Raw genomic sequence first — 23,547 nt, forward strand, 5'->3', positions numbered from 1 at the left:
ATGCATTGAGTATGACAAGTCGGTACCAACGCAATCCAGGTGAAACACACTGGGTGGCTGCTAAAAACATCCTTAAGTACCTATGGAGGATTAAGGATTGGGTATTGACTTATGGAGGAGATACTAAGCTATGCGCAATCGGTTACGTAGATGCTAGCTTCTAAACGGATCGAGATGATTCGAAATCTCAGTCTGGATTCGTCTTTAGTCTTAATGGTGCTGCAGTCAGCTGGAAGAGTTCCAAGCAGGATGTTGTAGCAGATTCTACTACTGAATCCGAGTACTATGCCGCTTGAAGCGGCAAAGAAAGAAAGCTATATGGATGCGTCAATTCTTACAAGGACTAACCATAGTTCCTAGTTCGAATGACCCAATCACCATCTATTGTGACAATAGAGGTGCCATCTTCCAGGCTAAGGAGCCTAAGTCTAGCAACAAGTCTAGACATGTACATCGGAAGGCTCACCTGATCCGTGATTACGTGGAGCAAGAGTAGATAGTGATTGACAAGATTGCTTCGGATGACAACATCGCGGACCCTCTCACTAAACCATTGAAATATGATAAGCATGAAGGGCACGTTATTTCCATGGGAATTAAACGTGTTCCTGAGTTGTACTAGTTGATTATGGATTCGATACATTATCCTTTTCATATGCTATTTATAACTTCATCGTTTTATTACCATATTTTGTTTTTCATGTGGATTTTACGACAACATTGAACGCCACAAAGTGAACTGAATTACATTATATTTGTTTTGGTCCATAATCGCCTACATGAGCTGATAACTCTGGCTATTATTTTGTGAAGTTGATTGATGGTGGGTTCAACGAGCCATAAGTCAAATAGTTGGCTGATCGATCACAGATGCGAGTTATAACGATACCTCGTAGGACAATTGTGACAACGTAATGGTGTCTTAAATGTTTAAAACATTCGGTGCCAGGTCGTGGATTGGACGTCCATTGTGTTCCTAGAGTCGATTCTTTTGACGATCGACTGTCTCTTGAGATTAAGGCAGTTTTTGGGTGACTTTGGTTTCTTTCTCATGGTCTACCGTAACAGGAGGCCAAGCAGATTTTTACTGGGTCATTTCATACTGTGCTTATATCTGCAGGATTCAAGTTGAAGAAAATATCCAACCTTTATCAGGTTTAGTTATTTCTCAGGGCCACTCGAGGAGTTGTAACTGAAATGCATGGCCATGCTCAAATGATGATTCGTTTATCAGTTAAGTTACTCTCTAGTCGGGAAAACCACTCTTGATATTGATCACTTGTAAAATACGACCTTTGTGAATACGGATTTTGCAAATTGTTTTACATTGAGAGGGAGAAACTTTAGGATATGAGAATCGGTTATCGCACACACACTTGTGAGAATAAGTGGGAGATTGTTGGAGCTTGTGTCCTCCACAGTTAGTGTGATAACGTATATAAATCTCTTATAGGTTCACAAGTGTATACTTAGCATTTTATCAGTTGATTAACGTCTACTTAATAACGGTTGGCTTGCTAGAAGTTTGACGTTATTATCATACTGATGGCGGTGATTAACTGGTCCCTAAAAGTCACACCTAAAGGATGTGTTTGAGAGATGTGATTATGGAAATGTAATCACATTGATGCCTTATATGACTAAAAGGTTAGTCCATGTATTTGACTAAACAGTTAGTCAATGTGATGATGAGATGATTATTTAATACAATTAAATAATATTAGATGAGACGAATTAACTGTTAATTCATAAATTGAATATAAACTGTTATATTTAATTAATGTATATAATGTTAGTTTAAACGAATTAAGATGTTAATTCGTAATTAAACATAACAAGTTATATTTAATAAGAAAATTATAAATATGCGATATTTATAATTAATGTGTATATTATACGATATTGTCATAATAAATGTTGACAGACCGGTATTAATAAATCGACTGCAAACTGTTGTTTCTGGACTTATTAAATACATGTTGACATAATTGACAATTGATAAAAAATAATACACATTTATATACATTATGATAACTACCAAAAATAAGGAGATTTTTCTCTCCTTATTTTGGAGTGACATGGCTCAAAAAAAAAAAAAATAATCTTCCCCATTTCTCTCCTTTTTCGGTTATATTAGGTGAGAAGGAGGATCATTTTTATTCATTCCATTTTGACCTAAACTCTCGCATCAAAAACACAAACCCTAAAAATTAATCATCAATTTTTGGGGATCTCATTCTAGCAAATTGAGGGGCATTTCTTATAGCATCTTGGGTGCAACAATTAGGAGAATATCAATTCGATATTTGTTCTTAGGCCATATTTGCTAGGACAAAAGGTTAATTCTTCATCTCCATTCTTTTTGTTTATGTAAATTCGTTTATGACTAGTTTTTCATAATTATAATTTCGTTATAATCCGAAAATTTATAGAGGAAGTATACCGATATTTCCCACACCACCTGCACGCCAAGCCAAACTATGGACATGCGACGGTCTTTTGAAAGCCACGCTCGGCGGCGTAAAATGCTTTCGGCCGGATCGTTTTAGATCGATCGGTTTCGTCTCGGCAAAGGCCACGAAACGATGTTGAGATGTTCGGAGTCGCTACCAAGCAATTATGGGATGCCTGGAACCCGTTCGAAATCCACTTTATACCTAGGTCAATCAAGGCAAAAAGCGGTGTTTGACATAGGTACTAAAGATAAGGACTCGTCCCCCTTTTAGCATTTTATGCCTAAAATGACTCTCGTACGCCCTGGATAAGGCCATCCACTATCCAAAGGTTCTGAGTAAGGGGTGAGGGTACGTATTGGGAAGCTCTTTAATCGAACACCCAATCCATTTACCAAATTCGGGTTATGATGCTTAACACGATCCATTATTCGAAAAAGGGTGTCAAATGACAAACTGTAAAAACGTAAGCTTGTCAATCTGATCCGTCATGTTCGGATTAACCGTAATCGGGATCGTCCTAGACAAATGCTAAAATGAAACAGAATAGTGCCAGACAGCCCCATTGGAGTGCGAGCCTATTGGCGAGGGAAAGGGCTCTGCCAAGTTTTAAAATATGAAGACAGACGGCCTCTCGGGGCGCGGGTTAGACGACGACCCAAGGGGCGTCTCCTGGTTGTTAAAAAGGTTGTTTGAAACCGTATTTGTGATTAAATTATTTGCATGACTCGGAATAATTAATATTATCTTAGTAATATTCTTTGTCGGATTTGCAAGTTCGAAAAGCGTAGTTTACAAATAAAAATGTAAAATATGTGTGCTTAACCATTTTATCATCGTTCACGAATTAAATCGACATGGTATTTATGTTGGAGTTAGTGTCCTCCACAATAGTGCGTTTACATAATAAATCACATTAAATGAATATCATCAGATATTTAATTATTTGATCCTCGTTAGTTGATTAATGTAAATCGATAACGGTTGGCTGACTAGAGTTTGACGTTATTGTCGTGAGACGGCGATGATCAACTGACCCCTTTCGGTCACACCTAAAGGAACGAACCCCAATTGACAACTAATTAATTGTATGAGATACAATTTATTTAGTCCCTTGATTTATAGACTAAAAGGTTAGACGATTATTATTAGAGAGATTTCAAGCTGCGAACTCAAGGCACGGCAGTTATTATTTAATTATGCGATAATTGAATAATAAATTTTGGGAGACAGGTTTTAGTTAATTAATTGTTAATTCACTAAAATTGTACTAATTGATTAATCTGATTAATATTAGTACGTAAATAATATGTGTAGCGGTACATGTATATTTACGGAGTGATTTGAACGAGTTAATTATGAAAGTATTTAAACATGAAAAGATGTTTAAAATAAAATTACACGTATTTGTGCGACAAATATAAGAACCAATATGGACCCGTAAATGGGCAAGTGGACCGTGTAAAATAGAGTGTTATGGATGATTAGGAACATAATCATTTTACCTTACTTTATATACTTCCATAAGTTATCTTATAATAATTTTGCATGTGATGTAAGATTGACAAAAAATAAGAAAATCACTCCCTCACTCAACCTCTCACCTACCCGGCCCCCTTCCCTCCATATAGACCAATTTTGTTCATAATTGTTGCTTGCTTGCTCACTTCATTTTGCATGTGAACAAAATTCATCTTTCTTCTCTCTAAAAATAATATTCATCATTTTTACTAAGTTGTTAGTAAACTAAAAATAATAACTAAGATTGTTAGTATTATTTACATATTATCAAGGGTTTATTTTACAAGTATCTAGTTAGTATTTGTAAGATAATTTGTGGGTGTAGTTCTTGGGTGCAACTTGAAGGAGACTTTCTTTTTGAAGGTTTTCAAGGAGGATCATCCATATATTTTTAGCTCAAGAACAACTAGAAAGGTGATCTAATTTGTGCCCATATTACCATAAAATCAATGTAAGGAAATTGTTTTACCTTAAACTTTCATCTTTATGCTTTTATATTTGCATGCATGTTACATAGATCACCAAAATGATAAATTATGAGATAATTTAATTTTTATTATAGAGTCTAATATGGATCTATGATCTTTCAAGTGGTATCAGAGCTTAGGCTTGTAATTTGCATGTTGATTTTAAGCATATTAATAAATTATGAGATAATTTATAAAAACTCAAAAAATGTGTTAGAAGAGGTTTTAGCTTGAAATTTTTGGGGCATGCATACCTACTGATCTCAAAAGATTTGTGGTTAAGTTTGGTGATTTATGAAGTAATTTTGCTATTTTTAATGATTTTTGGTAGAAAACCGAGTCAAAATGCCGTATTTTAGTTAAAAATTGACTAAAAATAGTTAAAAGTTGATTCGGGCCATGGAATTTTTATGGTGTTCCATGAATGTTTTCTAATGGTTGTATGCAAAAGGTTGAAGGTTGGTTCGAATTTTTTGCATGTTTATTGATTTTATGAGATAAAAGTCGATAAAAGTGAAATAGAAGAATTTTTTAGGCTTAACCGTTCTCCTCGTAAGCATTGGAGGAATAAGAAGATCATTTGTTCCTTAGCCTCAGCTGTTTACAGTCTATGGCATGAAAGAAATAGAAGAATTTTTGAAGGTTATGAACGTCCTGCCCCACTCCTCATCAAGGAGATTCAACATTATGTTGATCTTATCCTCCTTACCAAGTCACACCAAATCCTACATGAAGACATCATAGAGGCTCTATAATTCTAATACATTTTTTTGGTAATTGTATAGTTTAGGGGATATACTCTTGTAAGAAATCTTATGTACTCCCTTGTTTGGAATATATGAGAAAATACCTTTCTTGCAAAAAAAAAAGTGAAATAAATTAATCATAATTTTGAAACAATTGATTCTGCCCTTGATAAATTTATGTACATTTAAAAATATTATTTAAATATTAAAAGTGAATTTTAAAATGTGTTTTCACCTTGTTTTGATGTTTATTGGTTTTAGTGGTTAAAAACCGATAAATATCGATCTTTTTCTTCATAAATTTTATCCGGATTTTTGGGACAATTTTTCTGACATTTTAGTGTTCTTGGGAGTGTTCCAGAATACTCAAAGTTTGGGTAATTTTTCAATTATTTTGGATTTTTACTTAAAAATTATGATTTTACCGATTAAATTAGCAAAATATCACCAAATCAAACTAATTATTCATCATAAAATTAGTGAGGACTAATTTTGAGGTTCAAAACTGTTTAGACAATTAGTTTGGACTTAAATGAGATTTAAGAGTTGATTATTGATTTTTACATGTTAAAAATCGATTAAATCCACAAAACCCGAGATGGATACCAACGATTGATAGATAGGGCAATTTTGGCATCATTTTACAGCATTTTAAGCATATTTATTTAAGTTGAATGAATGATTGTCATTTATTTAAAGTATTTATCTTGTTGTACCTAGTATGGCCTAGTTTATTTTAATCGTTATTACCCGAAATGAATGGGAATATCGATTTGTTTGTAATTAAATACGATCTCGTATCGTCGGTTTGTAATTAATTAATAGTTTTATTTATTTTATTAATTAATGTATAATAGGAATAGCTATGTAATTCATTTGTAATAGTTATTTTTACCGGCGTTTCCAAAATACGGATTACATCGAGACGGAGTCTATTTTTGGAAGGTGTTCCAAATCCCACAAGAAGGAGCCACTTTTGGAATGAAGAGGCATGGGACCAAGGAGTTGGTTTCCGAAATGTAATAGACTAGTTTTTATTTACTAGGTGGTCATACTAGGATTTATTCATATTCTTACTTGTTTGCTTGTTTTTATTTTTGCGCATGCCAAAATCGCCATTCACATGAATTTTATTTTCGCGGTTGTCAATTCACGTCATTTACATTCACCGACTTAGTTCACTTATAGGGAATTTATGACTAAATTGACAAGATCTCTCACATAACTAAAATTGAGATTAGCCTTACCAATTAGTAACACCATGAATCTCTTGTTCATTAGAGCCACGCTCGCGCAAGCGGGGTGTTCTCTTTTTACCTTGGGTAAGTAGGATGGTAAACGGTTATCATACGCTAAAATTGGTTGGACTCAACGGGATATAAGACGGTCTTGTGTTCCGGGGCTAGTAGATGGATTTAAGGAAATTCGTCGACCAAGAGTTCTAGAGGTAGAATTAGTCAACGTGACTTACCGAATTTACACAATTATAGGATGTTTCGCCCAAGCGATGCTCATTTTTGTTTAATATTTGGGTCTTGGAATCATTTATATAATTTAGTGGAGGATCATTATATAAATGCTAAAACTTGTTAAACATGTTTTCACAAGTATTTTTTAAAAGTCTAGAGTTCTTGCCTTTACTACTGAGATTCTGCCTTTCAAATTTCATTCTCTTTGTAGCAAGGTCAGACTGCAGCATTTGATGTTTGCTGATGATTTGTTACTCTTCTCAAGGGGTGATCAACAGTCAGTCATGGTTCTTTTGAGGTCTTTTGCCACTTTCTCTGCAGCTTCTGGTTTGCAGATGAATAAACAAAAATCTAATATCTATTTCTCTGGTGTTCAATGGCCAATTAAAGATTATATTATCAGTATTTCTGGGTGTGTGGAAGGACAACTGCCTTTCAAGTACTTAGGAGTACCTATTACTGCTGGTAAATTGCGGAAAGCTGACTGTCAGTTGCTGATTGAAAAAATAGTGGAAAGGATTAGGTCTTTTGGTGCCTGGAAGATTTCTTATGCAGGAAGGGTGGTGTTAGTCAAATCTGTACTGACATCCCTTTTTACTTATTGGGCCAATATTTTCTTAATCCCCAAAGGAGTCCTGAGGAAAATTGATAGCCTGTGTAGGAACTATCTCTAGGATGGTACTGATATTTATATGAGGTCTCCCCTGGTTTCTTGGGAGCAGGTTGGTTCTCCACATAATGAGGGGGGATTAGGGATTAGGTTTAGCTTTGATTGGAACAGAGCTACTGTTGGGAAGTTAGTATGGTGGTTGTATTACAAGCCGGATAGTTTATGGGTCAAATGGGTCCATCAAATTTATATGAAAGGTGGAAGCTGGGCTAACCATTCCCCTAAGGCTCACATGAGTGGGAATTGGAAAGCTATCTGTAAGGTTAGGGATCTCTTTCAGTCCGGTTACACAGATGGAAAATGGCTTGCAGGGAATGATGGTTATACAGTTGCATCAGGGTATGAATGGCTTCGTCCCAAAAGGCAACAAGTAGGATGGGCTCGCCCTATTTGGAAGAGTTGGGCATTACCAAAGCATAAGTTCTTGGCTTGGCTGATGCTTAAGAATACTCTAAATGTTAAGGCAAAACTATTCAAATATGGTATTTGTGCTGATGATGTATGCTGCATATGTCACATTGATCAGGAAACCATTTCTCATGTGTTTCAGAATTGCAGGTATGCTATTTTGGTTATGGAAGGGGTGTGTGAATGGCTGCACATCCCTGTTCCTACTGTTAATGGAATTATTTGGGTAGGCAGAAGGAAATGGAGTCCACTCATGAATAATATTTGCCTGGCTGCACTCATGGCTGTTTACTATTCACTTTGGCAGCAGAGAAACAAGTCCAGATTAGAAGGTGTATCAGCTAGACCAAGTGTTATCATTCAACAAATCCAAACTTGTATTAGGTCTAGGTGGCTACATCCAAAGTTAGTACTAGTAATGATGTTGATTGGATTGCTTCATTATGTTGAAGTGTATCTAAATTATATGTATTAGCTTGTAATAGTTGGTTGTTGAGCTTAATGAGAACTTACCTTCTACCAAAAAAAAAAAGTATTTTTTAAAACAATGGATGTTAATTTTTCCTTTTTGTTGTAGCTTTTTAATTCGCAATGGCAACTTCATCAACTCTATCGACTACGTCACTAGGAAAAGATTCATGTTTAAGGTCTGTAATGGACAAATGTATCTTAAAAGATGACGGTAGTAACTTTCTTGAATGGGAATCCAACATAAAAAGTGCCGCGTTGTCCGACAATGTGCTCACTTACTTGACCGAAGCTCCTCCCATCGAGCCCGGTCCAAGGGCTTCATCGGCGGTGTGGACCGCCTATTATGACCATGTGAGGATGTCGAATGATATCAAGAATGTGTTGATATGGTCAATGTCCCCAAAGCTCAAGCTATCATGCATTTCTTTAAATGCGTACGAGATATTCACTCGTATGATCACTATGTTTTCACAAACACCAAAAGTCCGTCAATACGATGCGGCGGCATGCTTCTTTGAAGCTAAGCTTGAGAGGGGCCAAAAGGTTGGTCCCCATGTACTCAAAATGGTCGAATATGTCGACATCCTAGAGCGTCTAGGGTGTAACATTCCTAAGACTCTTATGGTGGATCGAATCCTCCACTCACTTCCCACCAAGTTTGCCCACTTTAGGGTAAACTACAACATGAATGGCATGGATAAGAGTTATCATGAAATTCATGCACTCCTCACCCAAGCGGAGAGGGATATGGAAGCTAGTGGGAGTGACAAAGAGGGTGTTTTAACCATGAAGTTAAAGAACATGTCCCTTGGAGTTAAGAAAGGAAAAGGGAAGGAAAAGTCCCAATTCAAGAAATCGTCAAAGAAACATGACAAGGGAAAGGGGAAGGCCGTTGTGAATGGCAATCCCAAGGCAAAAAGTGTCAAACTCTCCGAGGCCGAATGTTTCCATTATAATGAGAAAGGGCATTATAGGAGGAGTTGTCCCAAATACTTGGAGGATCTCAAGGAAGGGCGTGTGACGCCTATTGGTATGATTTACTCTATCTATGTGATAGACGTTAACTTTGCTTGCACTTCCACTTGGGTACTTGATACCGGATGTGGCTATCACCTTTGTAATCATTTGCAGGGTTTAAGGGACGTGCGAGCACTAACAAAAGGTGATGTGGATCTCCGAATGGGCAATGGAGCTAGAGTAGCCGCCGTTTCCGTGGGGACCTATGTGCTCACTTTAGCTAGTGGTCTAGAGTTGTATTTAAATAAGTGTTATTTTGTACCAACTTTAACCAAGAACATCATCTCCATTTCCGCGTTAGACGCGGAAGGCTTTTGTTTTATGATTAAGGACAAGTGTTGTACTTTTTCTTTAAATGATGTGGTTTATGGCAAGGCCATTTCTACTGGAGGCATTTATGTTTTAAATGATGTTAATGACGTTTATCATGTAGAAACTAAAAAGCTCAAAACGGGTGATCCAAACGAATCCTACCTTTGGCATTGTCGTTTAGGCCACATAAACGAAAGACGCATTAAGAGACTTGCTTCATCAAAAGTGCTCAAACCATTTGGTTTCGAATCTTATGGTACATGCGAGTCTTGCCTTCTAGGCAAGATGACTCGTGCACCTTTTGTGGGAAAAGGGACACGAGCTAGTGAGGTTTTGGCTCTCATACATACGGATGTGTGTGGACCATTAACCATCACCACTAGAGGAGGTTTTCACTACTTCATTACTTTTACTGATGACTTAAGTAGATATGGGTATGTCTACTTAATGAAGAACAAGAGTGAAGCCTTTGACAAGTTCAAAGAGTTCCAAAATAAAGTAGAGAACCAATTGGATAAAAAGATTAAGACCCTACGATCCGATCGTGGTGGTGAATATCTAAATTATGAATTTGATTCACACCTAAAATATTGTGGTATAGTATCACAATGGACTCCTCCTGGCACACCGCAATTAAATGGTGTGGCCGAAAGGAGAAACCGAACTTTATTAAACATGGTTCGGTCTATGATGAGTCTAACTGAGCTTCCTAGTTCATTTTGGGGTTTTGCCCTCTTGTCTGCAACATTTTCACTAAATCGAAGCCCGACTAAAGCGGCCGATAAGACTCCATATGAGATATAGACAGGGAAAGTCCCTCATTTGTCATTCATGCGTATTTGGGGTTGTGAGGCGTACGTCAAGATTAAGTCTGACAATAAGCTTGCACCCAGGTCTGACAAATGTCTTTTTGTAGGATATCCAAGGGAAACACGTTGCTATTACTTCTACAATAAATACGAGAACAAAGTGTTTGTGGCTCGTGATGCTGTCTTCCTAGAAAAGGAGTTTATTTCTAGGAGACAGAGTAAGAGAAAATTTGAACTTGAAGAAGTTCGAGAGCCACAAACCGAGAATGAGGTAGAGGAGAACGTGGAGGATAGCATTCCCTCTTCCTCTGAAACGGTAATTGTTCCTAGAAAGTCAAGTAGGATTTCTAATCCACCTGACCGCTACCTTGGTAACATCGAAGAGGATGGTGTTTAGTTACTTTTGGAAAGTGATGAACCCACTACCTACAAATCGGCCATATCTAGTCCCGACTCCTTGCTTTGCCTAGAAGCCATACGATCCGAAATGGATTCCATGTACGAGAACCAAGTATGGGACTTGGTGGATTTACCTGAGGGAGTGAGACCCCTTCAGTGGATATATAAAATTAAGCTCGGCGTGGATAAACATGTGGAAGTTTACAAAGCTAGATTGGTGGCAAAAGGTTTCACCCAAGTTCATGGTTTACACTATGACGAAACCTTCGCTCCAGTCGCTATGCTTCGGTCCATTAGGATAATCTTAGCGGTTGCCGCATTTCATGATTATGAGATATGGCAAATGGATATTAAAACCGCCTTCTTGAATGGGATTCTAGAAGAAGAGGTGTACATGATACAACCTGAAGGTTTTGTGGATACATCTAACCCTAAGAAGGTGTGTAAGCTTAAAAAGTCCATCTATGGTCTTAAGCAAGCATCTAGGAGTTGGAATCATCGCTTTGATCATATTATTAAACAATACGGTTTCACTAGAAGTGTGGAAGAACCGTGTTTATACATGAAGTTTAGTGGGAGTAAGGTTGCATTCCTTGTCCTATATGTGGATGACATATTTCTCATCGGGAATGATGTTTCATCGCTCACTTTCGTTAAGGAGTGGCTAGGGAAACACTTCCAGATGAAGGACTTGGGAGAGGCACAATGAATCTTGGGTATCCGGATCTATAGGGATAGGTCCAAGAGGATACTAGCATTGAGTCAAGAAGCTTATATTGACAAAGTTCTTGACCGGTTCAATATGAAAGCCTCCAAGAGAGGATTTCTACCTATGGGCCAAGGGATTACTTTGAGCAAGTCACAGTCTCTCTCCACCCCAAAGGAAATTGAACACAGGAAGACCGTCCCTTATGCTTCCGCTGTTGGGTCTATCATGTATGCTATGATTTGCACTCGTCCTAATGTTGCGTATGCCCTGAGCATGACAAGTCGTTATCAAGCCAAGCCTGGTGAGAGTCACTGGATAGCTGTAAAGAACATCCTTAAGTACTTGAGAAGGACTAAGGATTCGTTCTTAGTGTTTGGAGGAGAAACTGAGTTGCGTGTAAGAGGTTACACGGACGCAAGTTTCCAAACCGATCGGGATGACATGAAATCCCAATCCGGCTATGTGTTTATGCTAAATGGAGGAGTTGTTTGCTGGAAGACCTTCAAGCAAAGCGTTACTGCGGATTCTACAATAGAGGCTGAGTACCTTGCAGCGTCTGAGGCTGCGAAGGAAGCTGTTTGGATTAGGCAATTCATGGAGGGGCTAGGAGTAGTCCATTCCGCCAAAGATCCTATCACTCTATATTGTGATAACAGTGGAGCTATTTTTCAAGCCAAAGAGCCGAAGTCTAGTAACAAATCTAGACACATTGAAAGGAAATACCATGTAATTAGAGATTATTTGGAAAGGAAGGAAATTGACATTTGTAAGGTTGGGACAGATGATAATATTGCTGATCCTTTAACCAAGCCTTTATCAAAGGCTAAGCATGATAGTCATGTTGTCGCAATGGGATTGAGACGAGTACCAGATTTTCTTTAGATTATGGATATGTAATAATTGGATAGTGAACTCTTATTATATATATATGATAATCACATTCATTGTTTTCGCATTCATTCTTTTATGAATCTTGTATTTAGTGTGACTGAATTTTAAATACCTTGTTTATCTGAATAAGTTGTGGAGACAAAGTTGAACACTATTCAAGTGAATAAGATGAACATTGTATTTTTTCCCTAGTCACTTAATGAGGTGACGTCTCGGAGTGACTAGATTTTAAGTCGATTGATGGTTGTTCAACACCATAAGGTCATACGTGATGACTAGTCGATTACATAGACATAGTGTGTGACACTTTGCCGGACAGTGACCATTTAGAGAGTCCCTAAGTTCTATTATAGACGCCTGGTCGTGGCGGGGATCTCTAAGATGTTCTAATGAGTCGATTCTTTTGACTGGAGACTATTATCTGAGCAAGTGCAGTTTTCGAGTGACTTTGGTTTTTATCCTAGGTCGTGCCGTGAAAGGAGGCCATAAGGGCATTTACTAGGTCATGGTGATCTGTATTGTGCAATAGGATAGATAGGGCATACAGGAATTGTCCACCCACGTTGGGTAACTATATCTAAAGGCCACTCGAGGAGTTAATGACTACAAATGCGTGGCCACGCTCGGAAGTAATCTGTGAGAGATTTTTCCGGTCAGGTAATTACACTCCCGATCGAGAAAACCACTCGCGATATGTTCATGTGCAAGTGCGGCCTGAAAGACACCTTGCATTGAGTGGGAGATTAAAACGGACAAGAGAATTGGTAGCGCACACCTTGTGTCGGACAAGTGGGAGATTGTTGGAGTTAGTGTCCTCCACAATAGTGCGTTTACATAATAAATCACATTAAAGGAATATCATCAGATATTTAATTATTTGATCCTCGTCAGTTGATTAACGTAAATCAATAACGGTTGGCTGACTAGAGTTTGACGTTATTGTCGTGAGACGGTGGTGATCAACTGACCCGTTTCGGTCACACCTAAAGGAACGAACCCCAATTGACAACTAATTAATTGTATGAGATACAATTTATTTAGTCCCTTGATTTATAGACTAAAAGGTTAGTCGATTATTATTAGAGAGATTTCAAGCTGCGAACTCAAGGCACGGCAGTTATTATTTAATTATGCGATAATTGAATAAATTTTGGGTTACGGATTTTAGTTAATTAATTGTTAATTCACTAAAATTGTACTAATTGATTAATGTGATTAATATTAGTACGTAAATAATATGTGTAGCGGTACAAGTATATTTACGGAGTGATTTGAACGAGTTAATTATGGAAGTATTTAAACATGAAACGATGTTTAAAATAAAATTACACGTATTAGTGCGACAAATATAAGAACCAATATGGACCCGTAAATGGGCAAGTGGACCGTGTAAAATAGAGTGTTGTGGATGATTAGGAACATAATCATTTCACCTTACTTTATATACTTCAATAAGTTATGTTATAATATTTTTGCATATGATGTAAGATTGACAAAAAATAAGAAAATCACTCCCTCACTCAACCTCTCACCTACCCGCCCCCCTTCCCTCCATATAGACCAATTTTGTTCATAATTGTTGCTTGGTTGCTCACTTCATTTTGCATGTGAACAAAATTCATCTATTTTCTCTCTAAAAATAATATTCATCATTTTTACTAAGTTTTTAGTAAACTAAAAATAATAACTAAGATTGTTAGTATTATTTACATATTATCAAGGGTTTATTTTACAAGTATCTAGTTAGTATTTGTAAGATAATTTGTGGGTGTAGTTCTTGGGTGCAACTTGAAGGAGACTTTCTTTTTGAAGGTTTTTCAAGGAGGATCATCCATATCTTTTTAGCTCAAGAACAACTAGAAAGGTGATCTAGTTTGTGCCCATATTACCATAAAATCAATGTAAGGAAATTGTTTTACCTTAAACTTTCATTTTTATGCTTTTATATTTGCATGCATGTTACATAGATCACCAAAATGATAAATTATGAGATAATTTAATTTTTATTAGAGAGGCTAATATGGATCTATGATCTTTCAATTTATTCAAACCAAGGGTGACATGCAATATGGCCAAGACAAAGGTGAAAATAAAATGAAATAAAAGTGAAAGGAAAATGTTTTTTTTGGTAGAATGTAAGTTCTCATTAAGCTCAAAAACATTTATTACAAGCTAATTGATAATAATAATTAAGAGGATTATCTACATTATAGAAGACATCCAATTGACATCCGCATAGCTACTACCTTACAACTAATCATCCTTGACCTGAGGCTCTTCTGAATCTACTGTATCACTACATTCGGCCTAATTAAAATGCCATCCATTCGTGCTTGATTCCGCTGTTGCCACACTTCATAATACACTGCCATTACAGCAGCAAGGCAGATGCTTTTCTTCAATGAGCTCCATTTCCTTCTCTCAATCCAGATGATACTATTCACATTAGGTACAGGGACATGCAGCCAATCACATACCCCTGCCATAATCAGACAAGCATACTGACAGCTCTGAAAGACTGCTCAATCATTTCCTGACCAATATTGCAGAGACAGCAAACCTCATCCTGGCAAACACCATGCTTATACAGTTTGGCCTTAAAATTGAGTGCATTCCTGAGTATCAACCAGAACAAGAATTTATGCTTTGGTATTGCCCAGCTCTTCCAAAGTAACTTAGCCCATCCAACTTTCTGCTCTTTGTATCGAATCTATTCATAACCTGATCTGAAATTGTAACCACCCTTTTTAGCAAGCCAGTTACCATTCACATACCCATTTTTGAACTCATCTTTAATTTTGCAGATAGTCTTCCAGTTCCAGCTCATATGAAGTTTAGGAACATGACTATCTCAAAGCTATATTTAAGGCCAGGACCTCCTTCACTTTTTGGGGTACAGACATGCTCCCAGCTAACTAGGGGGGATCTTAAGTAGATATTAGTGCCATCCTAGAGATAATTTCGACAAATGCTGTCAATTTTCTTCATCACACCTTTAGGGATCAAAAAAATATTTGCCCAGTAGGTAAATAGAGAAGTTAGAACAGATTTAACTAACACTACCCTACCTGCATAAGAGAGCTTCCTAGCTCCAAAAGACTTGATCCTCTCAATTATTTTTTCAATTAGCACCTGACACTCCTTTTTTCCCAACTTTCCAGCAGTGATAGGTACACCTAAGTACTTGAAGGGAATTTGCCCTTCCACACAACCAGAAAGACCAATAATATAGTCTCTGACATGCCTCTGAACTCCAGTAAAATATATGTTGGACTTTTGCTTGTTCATATGTAATCCAGAAACTTCAGAGAATGTGGCAAAGGATCTCAGTAGAATCAGAGCATATTGTTTATCACCCCTTGAGAATAATAACAAGTCATAAGCAAACATAAGGTGCTACAGTCTGAGCTTACTGCAAAGAGAATGAAACTTGAAGGGTAACACCTCTGTAGTGAAATCCATGATTCTAGAGAGATACTCCATTGCTATTGTGAATAACAAAGGGTAGAGAGTGTCCCCTTGCCTCAAACCTTGTTTCCCTTAGAAGAATCCAAAGGGTTGTCCATTTAGCACCAAAGAATAGGAGGCAGTAGTCACACATTCCTTGAGCAGTGCAATAAAATGAGGAGGAAAGTTCAGAGCCATCAGCATCTGTAGAAGAAATGACGAGTTCACTTAATCATAAGCTTTTTTTAGGTCAACTTTAATCAGACATCGAGGAGAAACTGATGCCCTATTATAAAACCTGATGATATCCTGACACACAAGAATGTTTTCAATGATGTTTCTGCCCTGTACAAATCCCCCTTGATTAGGACGAATAATACAAGGGAGAATCTTGGCAAGTCTTGAATAAAGTAGTTTAGATATAATCTTGTACAAGACATTACAGCATGAGATAGGTCTGAATTGATCCACATTCTCAGGAAATGGCACCTTAGGAATTAGAGAAACAAAAGTGTGGTTCACTTGCTTAAGCAGTTTCCCATGAGTAAACAAATCAGAGACTGCTCCATAAATATCTTCTCCTATTATCCCCCAAGAGTCTTTAAAGAAAGCACTTGAGAACCCATCAGGGCCATGAGCTTTATGATTTGGAATTGAGAATAAAGCTTCCTTAATCTCAACATTAAACACAGGGCTCAAAAGAATCTCCCGGTGCTCATCAGTACAAACAGGCCCCCTCTTAACCACTGATTCATTAACCTGCTTCACAACATCAGATTCACCCAGCAGTTTCTTACAAAAGCTTAAGAAAGCCTGCTGAATGTCACCAGGTTCAGTACACCAGTGACCCTGCTCATCAGCTATTCTGAGGACCTTATTCCTAGCTTGTCTGGACTTCATGTAGCTATGAAACAGCCTAGTGTTAGTGTCCCCTTCAGCAAGCCATACAGCTTTAGATTTTTGCATTAGGAAACTATTACAAGCAGTTTGTAACTCCTGATAGTCTTTCAAAGCAAGCATCTCAATACCAATCAGATCAGTATTGGTTGGATCACTTCTCAACTGCTCCTGCACATACTTAAGATGCTTCCATGCCCTCACACAGTTATTCTCCATATCTCCAAACAAATCTCTATTAAGCTCCTTTAAGGGGTTCTTAAGCAGCTTAAGCTTCCTTATAATTTGAAACATAGGGATACCTGAGATGCAATTATCCCAAATCTTCTGAACAGTTAAGAGAAATTGATCCACACCACTCCACATATTAAAATACTTGAAACATCTTTTTTTCTGAGAATTTGAGCTCTGCCTCTGAATAATGCAAGGGGTGTGGTCAAAGTACCCTTCAACATGGAAGTGAGCATAGTAATCAGCTCTCTCATTAACCCACTCATGATTAACAAGAGCCCTGTCCAGCCTACTATACACTCTAGAAGCTGCATCCTGCTTGTTATTCCAAGTAAAATAAGAGCCAGTTGTAGCAATATCCACCAAATTACAACAACCCACACAGTTCTGGAAATCAGCTATTTCCTCATCAGTAGACTGTCCACCTAGCCTTTCACAAGTAATAAGAACTGTATTAAAGTCTCCACATAAGATCCAAGGACCATTTATAAGAGTCTTAAAGTAATCAAGCCTGTCCCATAAACCTTTCCTCTCCTGAACACCATTGAAAGCATATATCATAGTAAGGTAAAAGGAACCACCAGAAGTTAAATCCTCTACATCAACATTAATAAATTGTGCATTATATTCTATAAAGTGAATATGATACAGATGTGGCTTCCAAAGTAACCACACCCTTCCACCCTTATGCCACTGGGAGTTAGTAGAGACACACCACCCAGCACATATATTATCCCTAACTCTATTTAGAGAAGAAGGTTTAACCTTCATCTCAAGGAGGCCAAATAGTCCAATATTATGAGAATGTAAGAACCATTTAATATATTTTTGTTTGCCGGGACTATTTAACCCCCTAACATTCCAAAAGCCAATCATTGTGACCCACCCCCCTCAGGGGGCAAAATCACAGATCTCGTCCTAATCCCCACCCTAGGAGTTGCATTATTTAGGTCATCCAGAAATGAATATTGACCAAAAAAAGTAGAATTTGACCCATGGTCTATCAATTCCTGCCTGCTCAACCTTATGACGGGTCTAGCAGGTGTATTAGGCTTATAAGATCCAGTACTCATCCCTTGCACAATAGGATTCTTAGGCCTTTCCAAAGGAGTATTCTGTATAACTTTCTGAGGGACAGGCATCACAACCCTGGGAGTAGCCACCCTAGGTGAATTAGCCTTAGGAGCTGCCACTTTAGTGGTAGCTACTTTGACTTGGTGACCTTGTACCTTAGGTTGCCACTATTGAAAAATATTTGGTTTGATCTTCACCTTACTCTTAACCTTCTTACACACTTGCTCTGTATGTCCCACTTCACCACAATCCTTACACAGAATAGGGTTCCACTCACATTCAACCTTGAGTGTAACCACTTCCCCATGTTCATCCAAAAACTTTACATCAGTGGGTAAACTATTCCCAAAGGGGACATCAATTAGCACCCTAGCATAAGCCAATCTCGTGCGATCCTCTGTAGGACCATCACACCGAACATACTCCCTAAGTAATCCAGAGATACGAGGTATACAATTGCCCCAGAACTTCAATGGTAGGTCAAGTAGTCTAACCCAGACAGGAACAACAGTAACCTCAACTTTGGTGAGTGGTTTAGTAGGAGTCCAAGGTTGCACAATTATAGGCTTATTCTCAAACAAGTAATGACCATGATGCAAAATAGTATCCATGTCATTTTTCTTACGAAATCTCACCAGAAACACCTCAGATGGCAAAAAGGAGACTCTATCAACAACATAATCAGCCCATATCCTATAGATAAAGTCCTCCACCACCTCCCATGGAGGACTTGCCCCCAGGATAAAACAAATGACAGAGGTTTTCCAGAAATCAAGCTCTTTCCTAACATCATTCACAGAAAATTGCAGCATACCTTCAGGTTCTTCTTCTATAGTAGCCAACTTTTCCTTGCTCTTTCCACGATTCTGGGTAGTCCATTCTTCAGTTTCTTCATCAGTTATAAGCTCCTCTAAATCCAGCGGTTCAAGGTCTACCGGATTTGAGACGATCTTAACAACAGAGGATGAAGGACCAACGACAGTGAAATCCAAAGGAGAAAATCGATTTTTATTCGTATTTTTGTGATTTTTTGTTGCTGAAATTGATGAAGATTGCCTAGAATTTTTTATCGCCGTGATTGTGCCAGAACTAGGTTAAATTTTTTTCAGGTGATTTTCTAAGTTTCCGTGTTTTTGCTTTCTCTCTCTATCTCTAACCCATTTTTTCCCCATCTACATTTGAAAGGAAAATGTTTGATTTGAACTATCTATGTTAAGTTCATTTATTTGTAATTAGTCAAGTTTGTCATCTTACTCGGATTAAACCGACATGGTATAAAGAACCAAGCATGATTATGAATTATGATTAATATATTTACAAATGCAAATAAATGAGAAAAATGATAAATAAAAGAAAAGGGTGTTAAAATACCCATTAATTTGTAATTAACCAATAATATCACCGAGTCACGGATAAAACCATCATGGTATAAGGAACCAAGGGTGATTATGATTTATGGATAAAAAGTTTGTCATAAAAATGATTTGAAACATTTGAAATGGTAAAAACCGATTTCAAATAAGAAATGAAATAAAGAGGAAAGACGAGAACAAACACGACTGGATTAAGGCCTGAGAGGGCGTTGAGGCGCGAGCCATGCTGCTATACAAGCAGCCCCTGTCTCAGGCCAAAATTCAGTTTTGGGTCGTCTAACCTATATTTGAATCGTGTTATGCATTGTTCATGCATATAACCTCATAAAAACAGTAAAGACATGAAATAAATGAGATATTTACACCCTCAAACTTACGTGTATTGATGTTTGTGACGTAGACGACTTTAGAGACGGTTTTCTCGTAGCGACTACTCACGATCAAAGAAGTTTAAAAGAGTGCCTTAAAAAAGGATTTTGTTTTGAAAATATGTTGAAAATATGTTAATTAAAACATGTTGATTGATGAATTGAGTTGGTCAAATGGTTCGGTCGAATACACGGCGACGGTACAAAAAAAAATGTGTAAGGCTTGTGTTTTCGATCGGTAGGTCGAAAACACGTGTCGATTTTGTGACTTAGGAAGTCGAGTCTAGAAGTTTAAGAGAGAGGTGAGGGGGCAGACACTTGCGTGAGGATTGTGGTGTGTGAAGGTTGGTATTTATAGAGAAATATGGGATGGTAGGTCGGTTGAGTTTGCTTAGAGGCTAAGCAGACACCCCATTGAGGCGCGAGGCACCTAGTGACTAAAAGGGGTGTACTCTCCCTTTCAGAAATTTGGATTTTCCATTTGTTCTAACCAACGTTTTGTTGGTTGTGATTTGTGGTCTTTGATGGTTTCTTAGCCGTGTAAGCTTACTCTTGGGTGTTATTTGGGGTAGGTATTTTGTGTCCTTGACTCGGGTTTGACCCGTGTGAGTCGGGATTTGAATATCGAGTCAGTTTTTGGCCCGGTGTCGGTTTAGTCTCTAAGTAGAGTCATTTTAATGGAAATGACATGATAAAGACATTCATGCCATTATTTTCGACATTCGAGATTTGGGTTGACTCGGGTTGAATTAGGTTGACTCGAGTTGCGGGTTTCTGAGTCGGTTTTGGGTCCGAAGATGGTTTTAGCTCTAAATAGTGTTATTTTAATGCAAATGAAGTTAGAAAAATTTTGAAATCATTTTTCATATTCGAGTAATGCATTAAATCGTGTCATGTATAGTCAATCCACGCACGCATATCAAGAACACGTTATAGTCCGATCATCATCGGGTGGTTTTTGGAAGGTGCAGATACTGGGTATCTACAGAATGTCTCCTTCAACGAATACTCTGACTGTTGTACAGTTTCGAAATCACTGAGTATTCTGAAACCCCTAACAACAGCAAACCATCTCGATACCTATAATGACTACCGTTGTTGATCTTTGCACTGACTATTCCTCGATCTCATTGCCGCCGACCAGACATGCTCCAATTGGTGAATATGATTCGAGTTTCACTAACCTTTGATGACGGCAACGATTATACCATTCGTAAGGATAAAGTAAGTGATGAGAGAAGAAGATGCACGTGACATTTTTTTTCTCTTTCTTTATTTTCTGCCAAATGTCAGTTTTTTTGTGGATGGAACAGGAAGTGGGAAAACTTTGTGGGACAGGTGATTCAAATTGGTTTGGGATATCGCATACACCACCAATCTATACATGTCTTATGAATTGTTTTTTCCAATGAATTCGTACGAATAAGGGTAAATTATTCATAACTTTTTTTTTTGGTTAATTAGTTTCCTTAATTAAAGTTTCCTTTTTAAGGATATTTGATTTGCTTCATTATTATATTTTTTAAAATTTTGTTTATTAATATTCAATCATTTAGTTAGTTTCAGTTTTCGCAATAATAAATGTTAGTAAATCAATATAATGATCTTATGATTTTAATATGGATTATAATTATAATAATTTTGTGAAATTGATTATAATAATTATGCTATTCATGTAGTTAGTAAATACAAATTCAAAATTTATTATTATAAAAACGAATATATTTAGAATGATTCAATAAATTTAAAATTACATAATAATTTTATGACATTGAGTATAATAATTTTAGTAAAATTAGTTAGTCGATGAAACATTTACAAACATATATTATAAAAGAAAAGGAAACATTTATTAAAAACTAGAGGGAATTGGGGTTCCGCACTCAATGTTTATTAGTAGATACAACATTTAAATCCAAATATACAGAACCGAATATCTATAAAAAAACACTACGACCCGACTTGGGGTTTCGTGCACAACCCGTACGAAGCAACAACTTGTTTAGAAAAAAAAAGGAAGCTAAGAAAAAGTAATGGGAAAGAGTACTTGAAAGAACAAACCTTGTACTTGAAAGCAATTATATAATAACTTCAATGAAACACCGGTTGAGAGCACATATAATAATACAATTCCTCCATAGGCAAAAATAATATGCCTTTCAAGTTGTAATCATTGAGGATCAACAATAAGATAAACCATGCAATTCTCAATGTGATTGATTTATTAATGAAAGATTCACATTCATTATTTTCATTACCTATTTAAACCAGTCACCAAATTCTTAGTATGAGTGATTAATATTATGTGTGAAGGAACACTCATAAGTCATAACTCGAAAGTCACAACCAAGTGTGTAATAAAAAAAATAGCAATACAGTCACGTTTCTTAAACTCAACTATCATCACCCAAAAAACTGACACCTATCCTTACGCATGATGAACGACATTTACCCCTCTTCCTCAATGTAAGCCGCTTTGGAATAGTAAGAACGGATAGATGTTGACATCTGTGTCCCTATTTTATAAATAAAAAGAAGTCTTTGGTTGTTCTATGGTGAAGATTGTAGTGTGAAATGCATAAACTCGGCTACATCATGATAAAAGAAGCATACATGGTTTAGTGTGTCATTTTGCTTACCAGTCAAAATAATGGCAGGGCCGATACATGATATCATTTACTCCCTCCTAGATTAATTGTATTCATTGACCATCCGTTAGTAAGGCTAGTATGATTGAAGAGAGTGATAATGCAAAGTATCCATATTGTAAACTATTCAAGGAGAAATACATTTCATTATTGTGAAACTACAGACCTTTCAAGTAACCCAACATTAAGTATCTATCATGATACCAGGAATAATCAACTATTGATGTACTTTTGCCAGCCTTGACATAGGATGACTTAGGATTTGCTTTTTAAAGTGATAACTCCCTTGTCTTTTGCAAATGTTGAACTCAAATGGGTTAACAACTACATTTAATAGTTCATAGATAGATGTTGCTCTAACAAACCAAGACAATTTCCTTAAACCAACAATATCTGCAGGAACATATGGCGGAAATATACTACAAGCTCCAATGGTAAATTTCTACGCTTTTTCTTGTTGCAAAATACAACTCAGGACATCAAAACAGAATACCATTAAAATATAGACGTTTCTACTCTACTGCACAACCTAAAATCCTACTGTAATATATCATTCATTTTAGATAGCAAAACCAGAGTCAATTAAACAAGATGGCGAGAGTTCATCAGTGCGCACATATGGCTTTAAAACCATGGTCATACTCCCAAAGTTTGATCTTTTCCCGGAGCCGAAAGTCAAGTCAAGGATCCTATCAACCAATTCTTCATCCCATTTAGTCATGTCGTACCAAGGTCTCATCACAACATTGCCAATGTATCTGTTACTTTTCCAAGAAAGAGTAAAAACCTTCACCACATGCCCAGTTACCCAAATCTTTGATTCTTCAAATGTTCCAAAACCATAGCATATATTTAACACAGTTTTATAATCTGGGTAATTACGAAGCACTGCAGCATAAATAAATTCACCCGCCGTGAAAAATTAAGAATAAAACAGGCTATATAACAAAAAAAAAATTAGCGTAATTAAAAAAATTAAGGTAAATACCTAGAAAAATAAGACACATAAAAAAACATGAAAATTAACACATAAGAAAACATGAAAAGAAAACATACAAATATTAATCATAACCATAAAACGCAATTGAAAGTAATACTATTATCACAAGTAACCCACAAACATTAATAAATAAAAGTTATCGTTGAATTTCAAATGTAAACCCAGTA

At 36.9% G+C, this 23,547-nt stretch overlaps 1 protein-coding gene across 1 annotated transcript in view; it reads left to right on the plus strand.

The window, feature by feature from the left end:
- LOC141641206 (uncharacterized) overlaps positions 1-8,209 on the plus strand; it is a 34,980-nt gene extending 26,771 nt beyond the window's left edge. The window contains exons 3-4 of the mRNA XM_074449877.1: positions 6,809-7,234; positions 7,379-8,209. Of these exons, the coding sequence (XP_074305978.1) occupies positions 6,809-7,234; positions 7,379-8,209 (1,257 nt within the window). The remainder of the gene's footprint in view (positions 1-6,808; positions 7,235-7,378) is intronic.
- Positions 8,210-23,547: the final 15,338 nt, after the last annotated feature.

This window comes from Silene latifolia, chromosome 2 (assembly GCF_048544455.1).
Source record: "Silene latifolia isolate original U9 population chromosome 2, ASM4854445v1, whole genome shotgun sequence".
NCBI lineage: Eukaryota > Viridiplantae > Streptophyta > Magnoliopsida > Caryophyllales > Caryophyllaceae > Silene > Silene latifolia.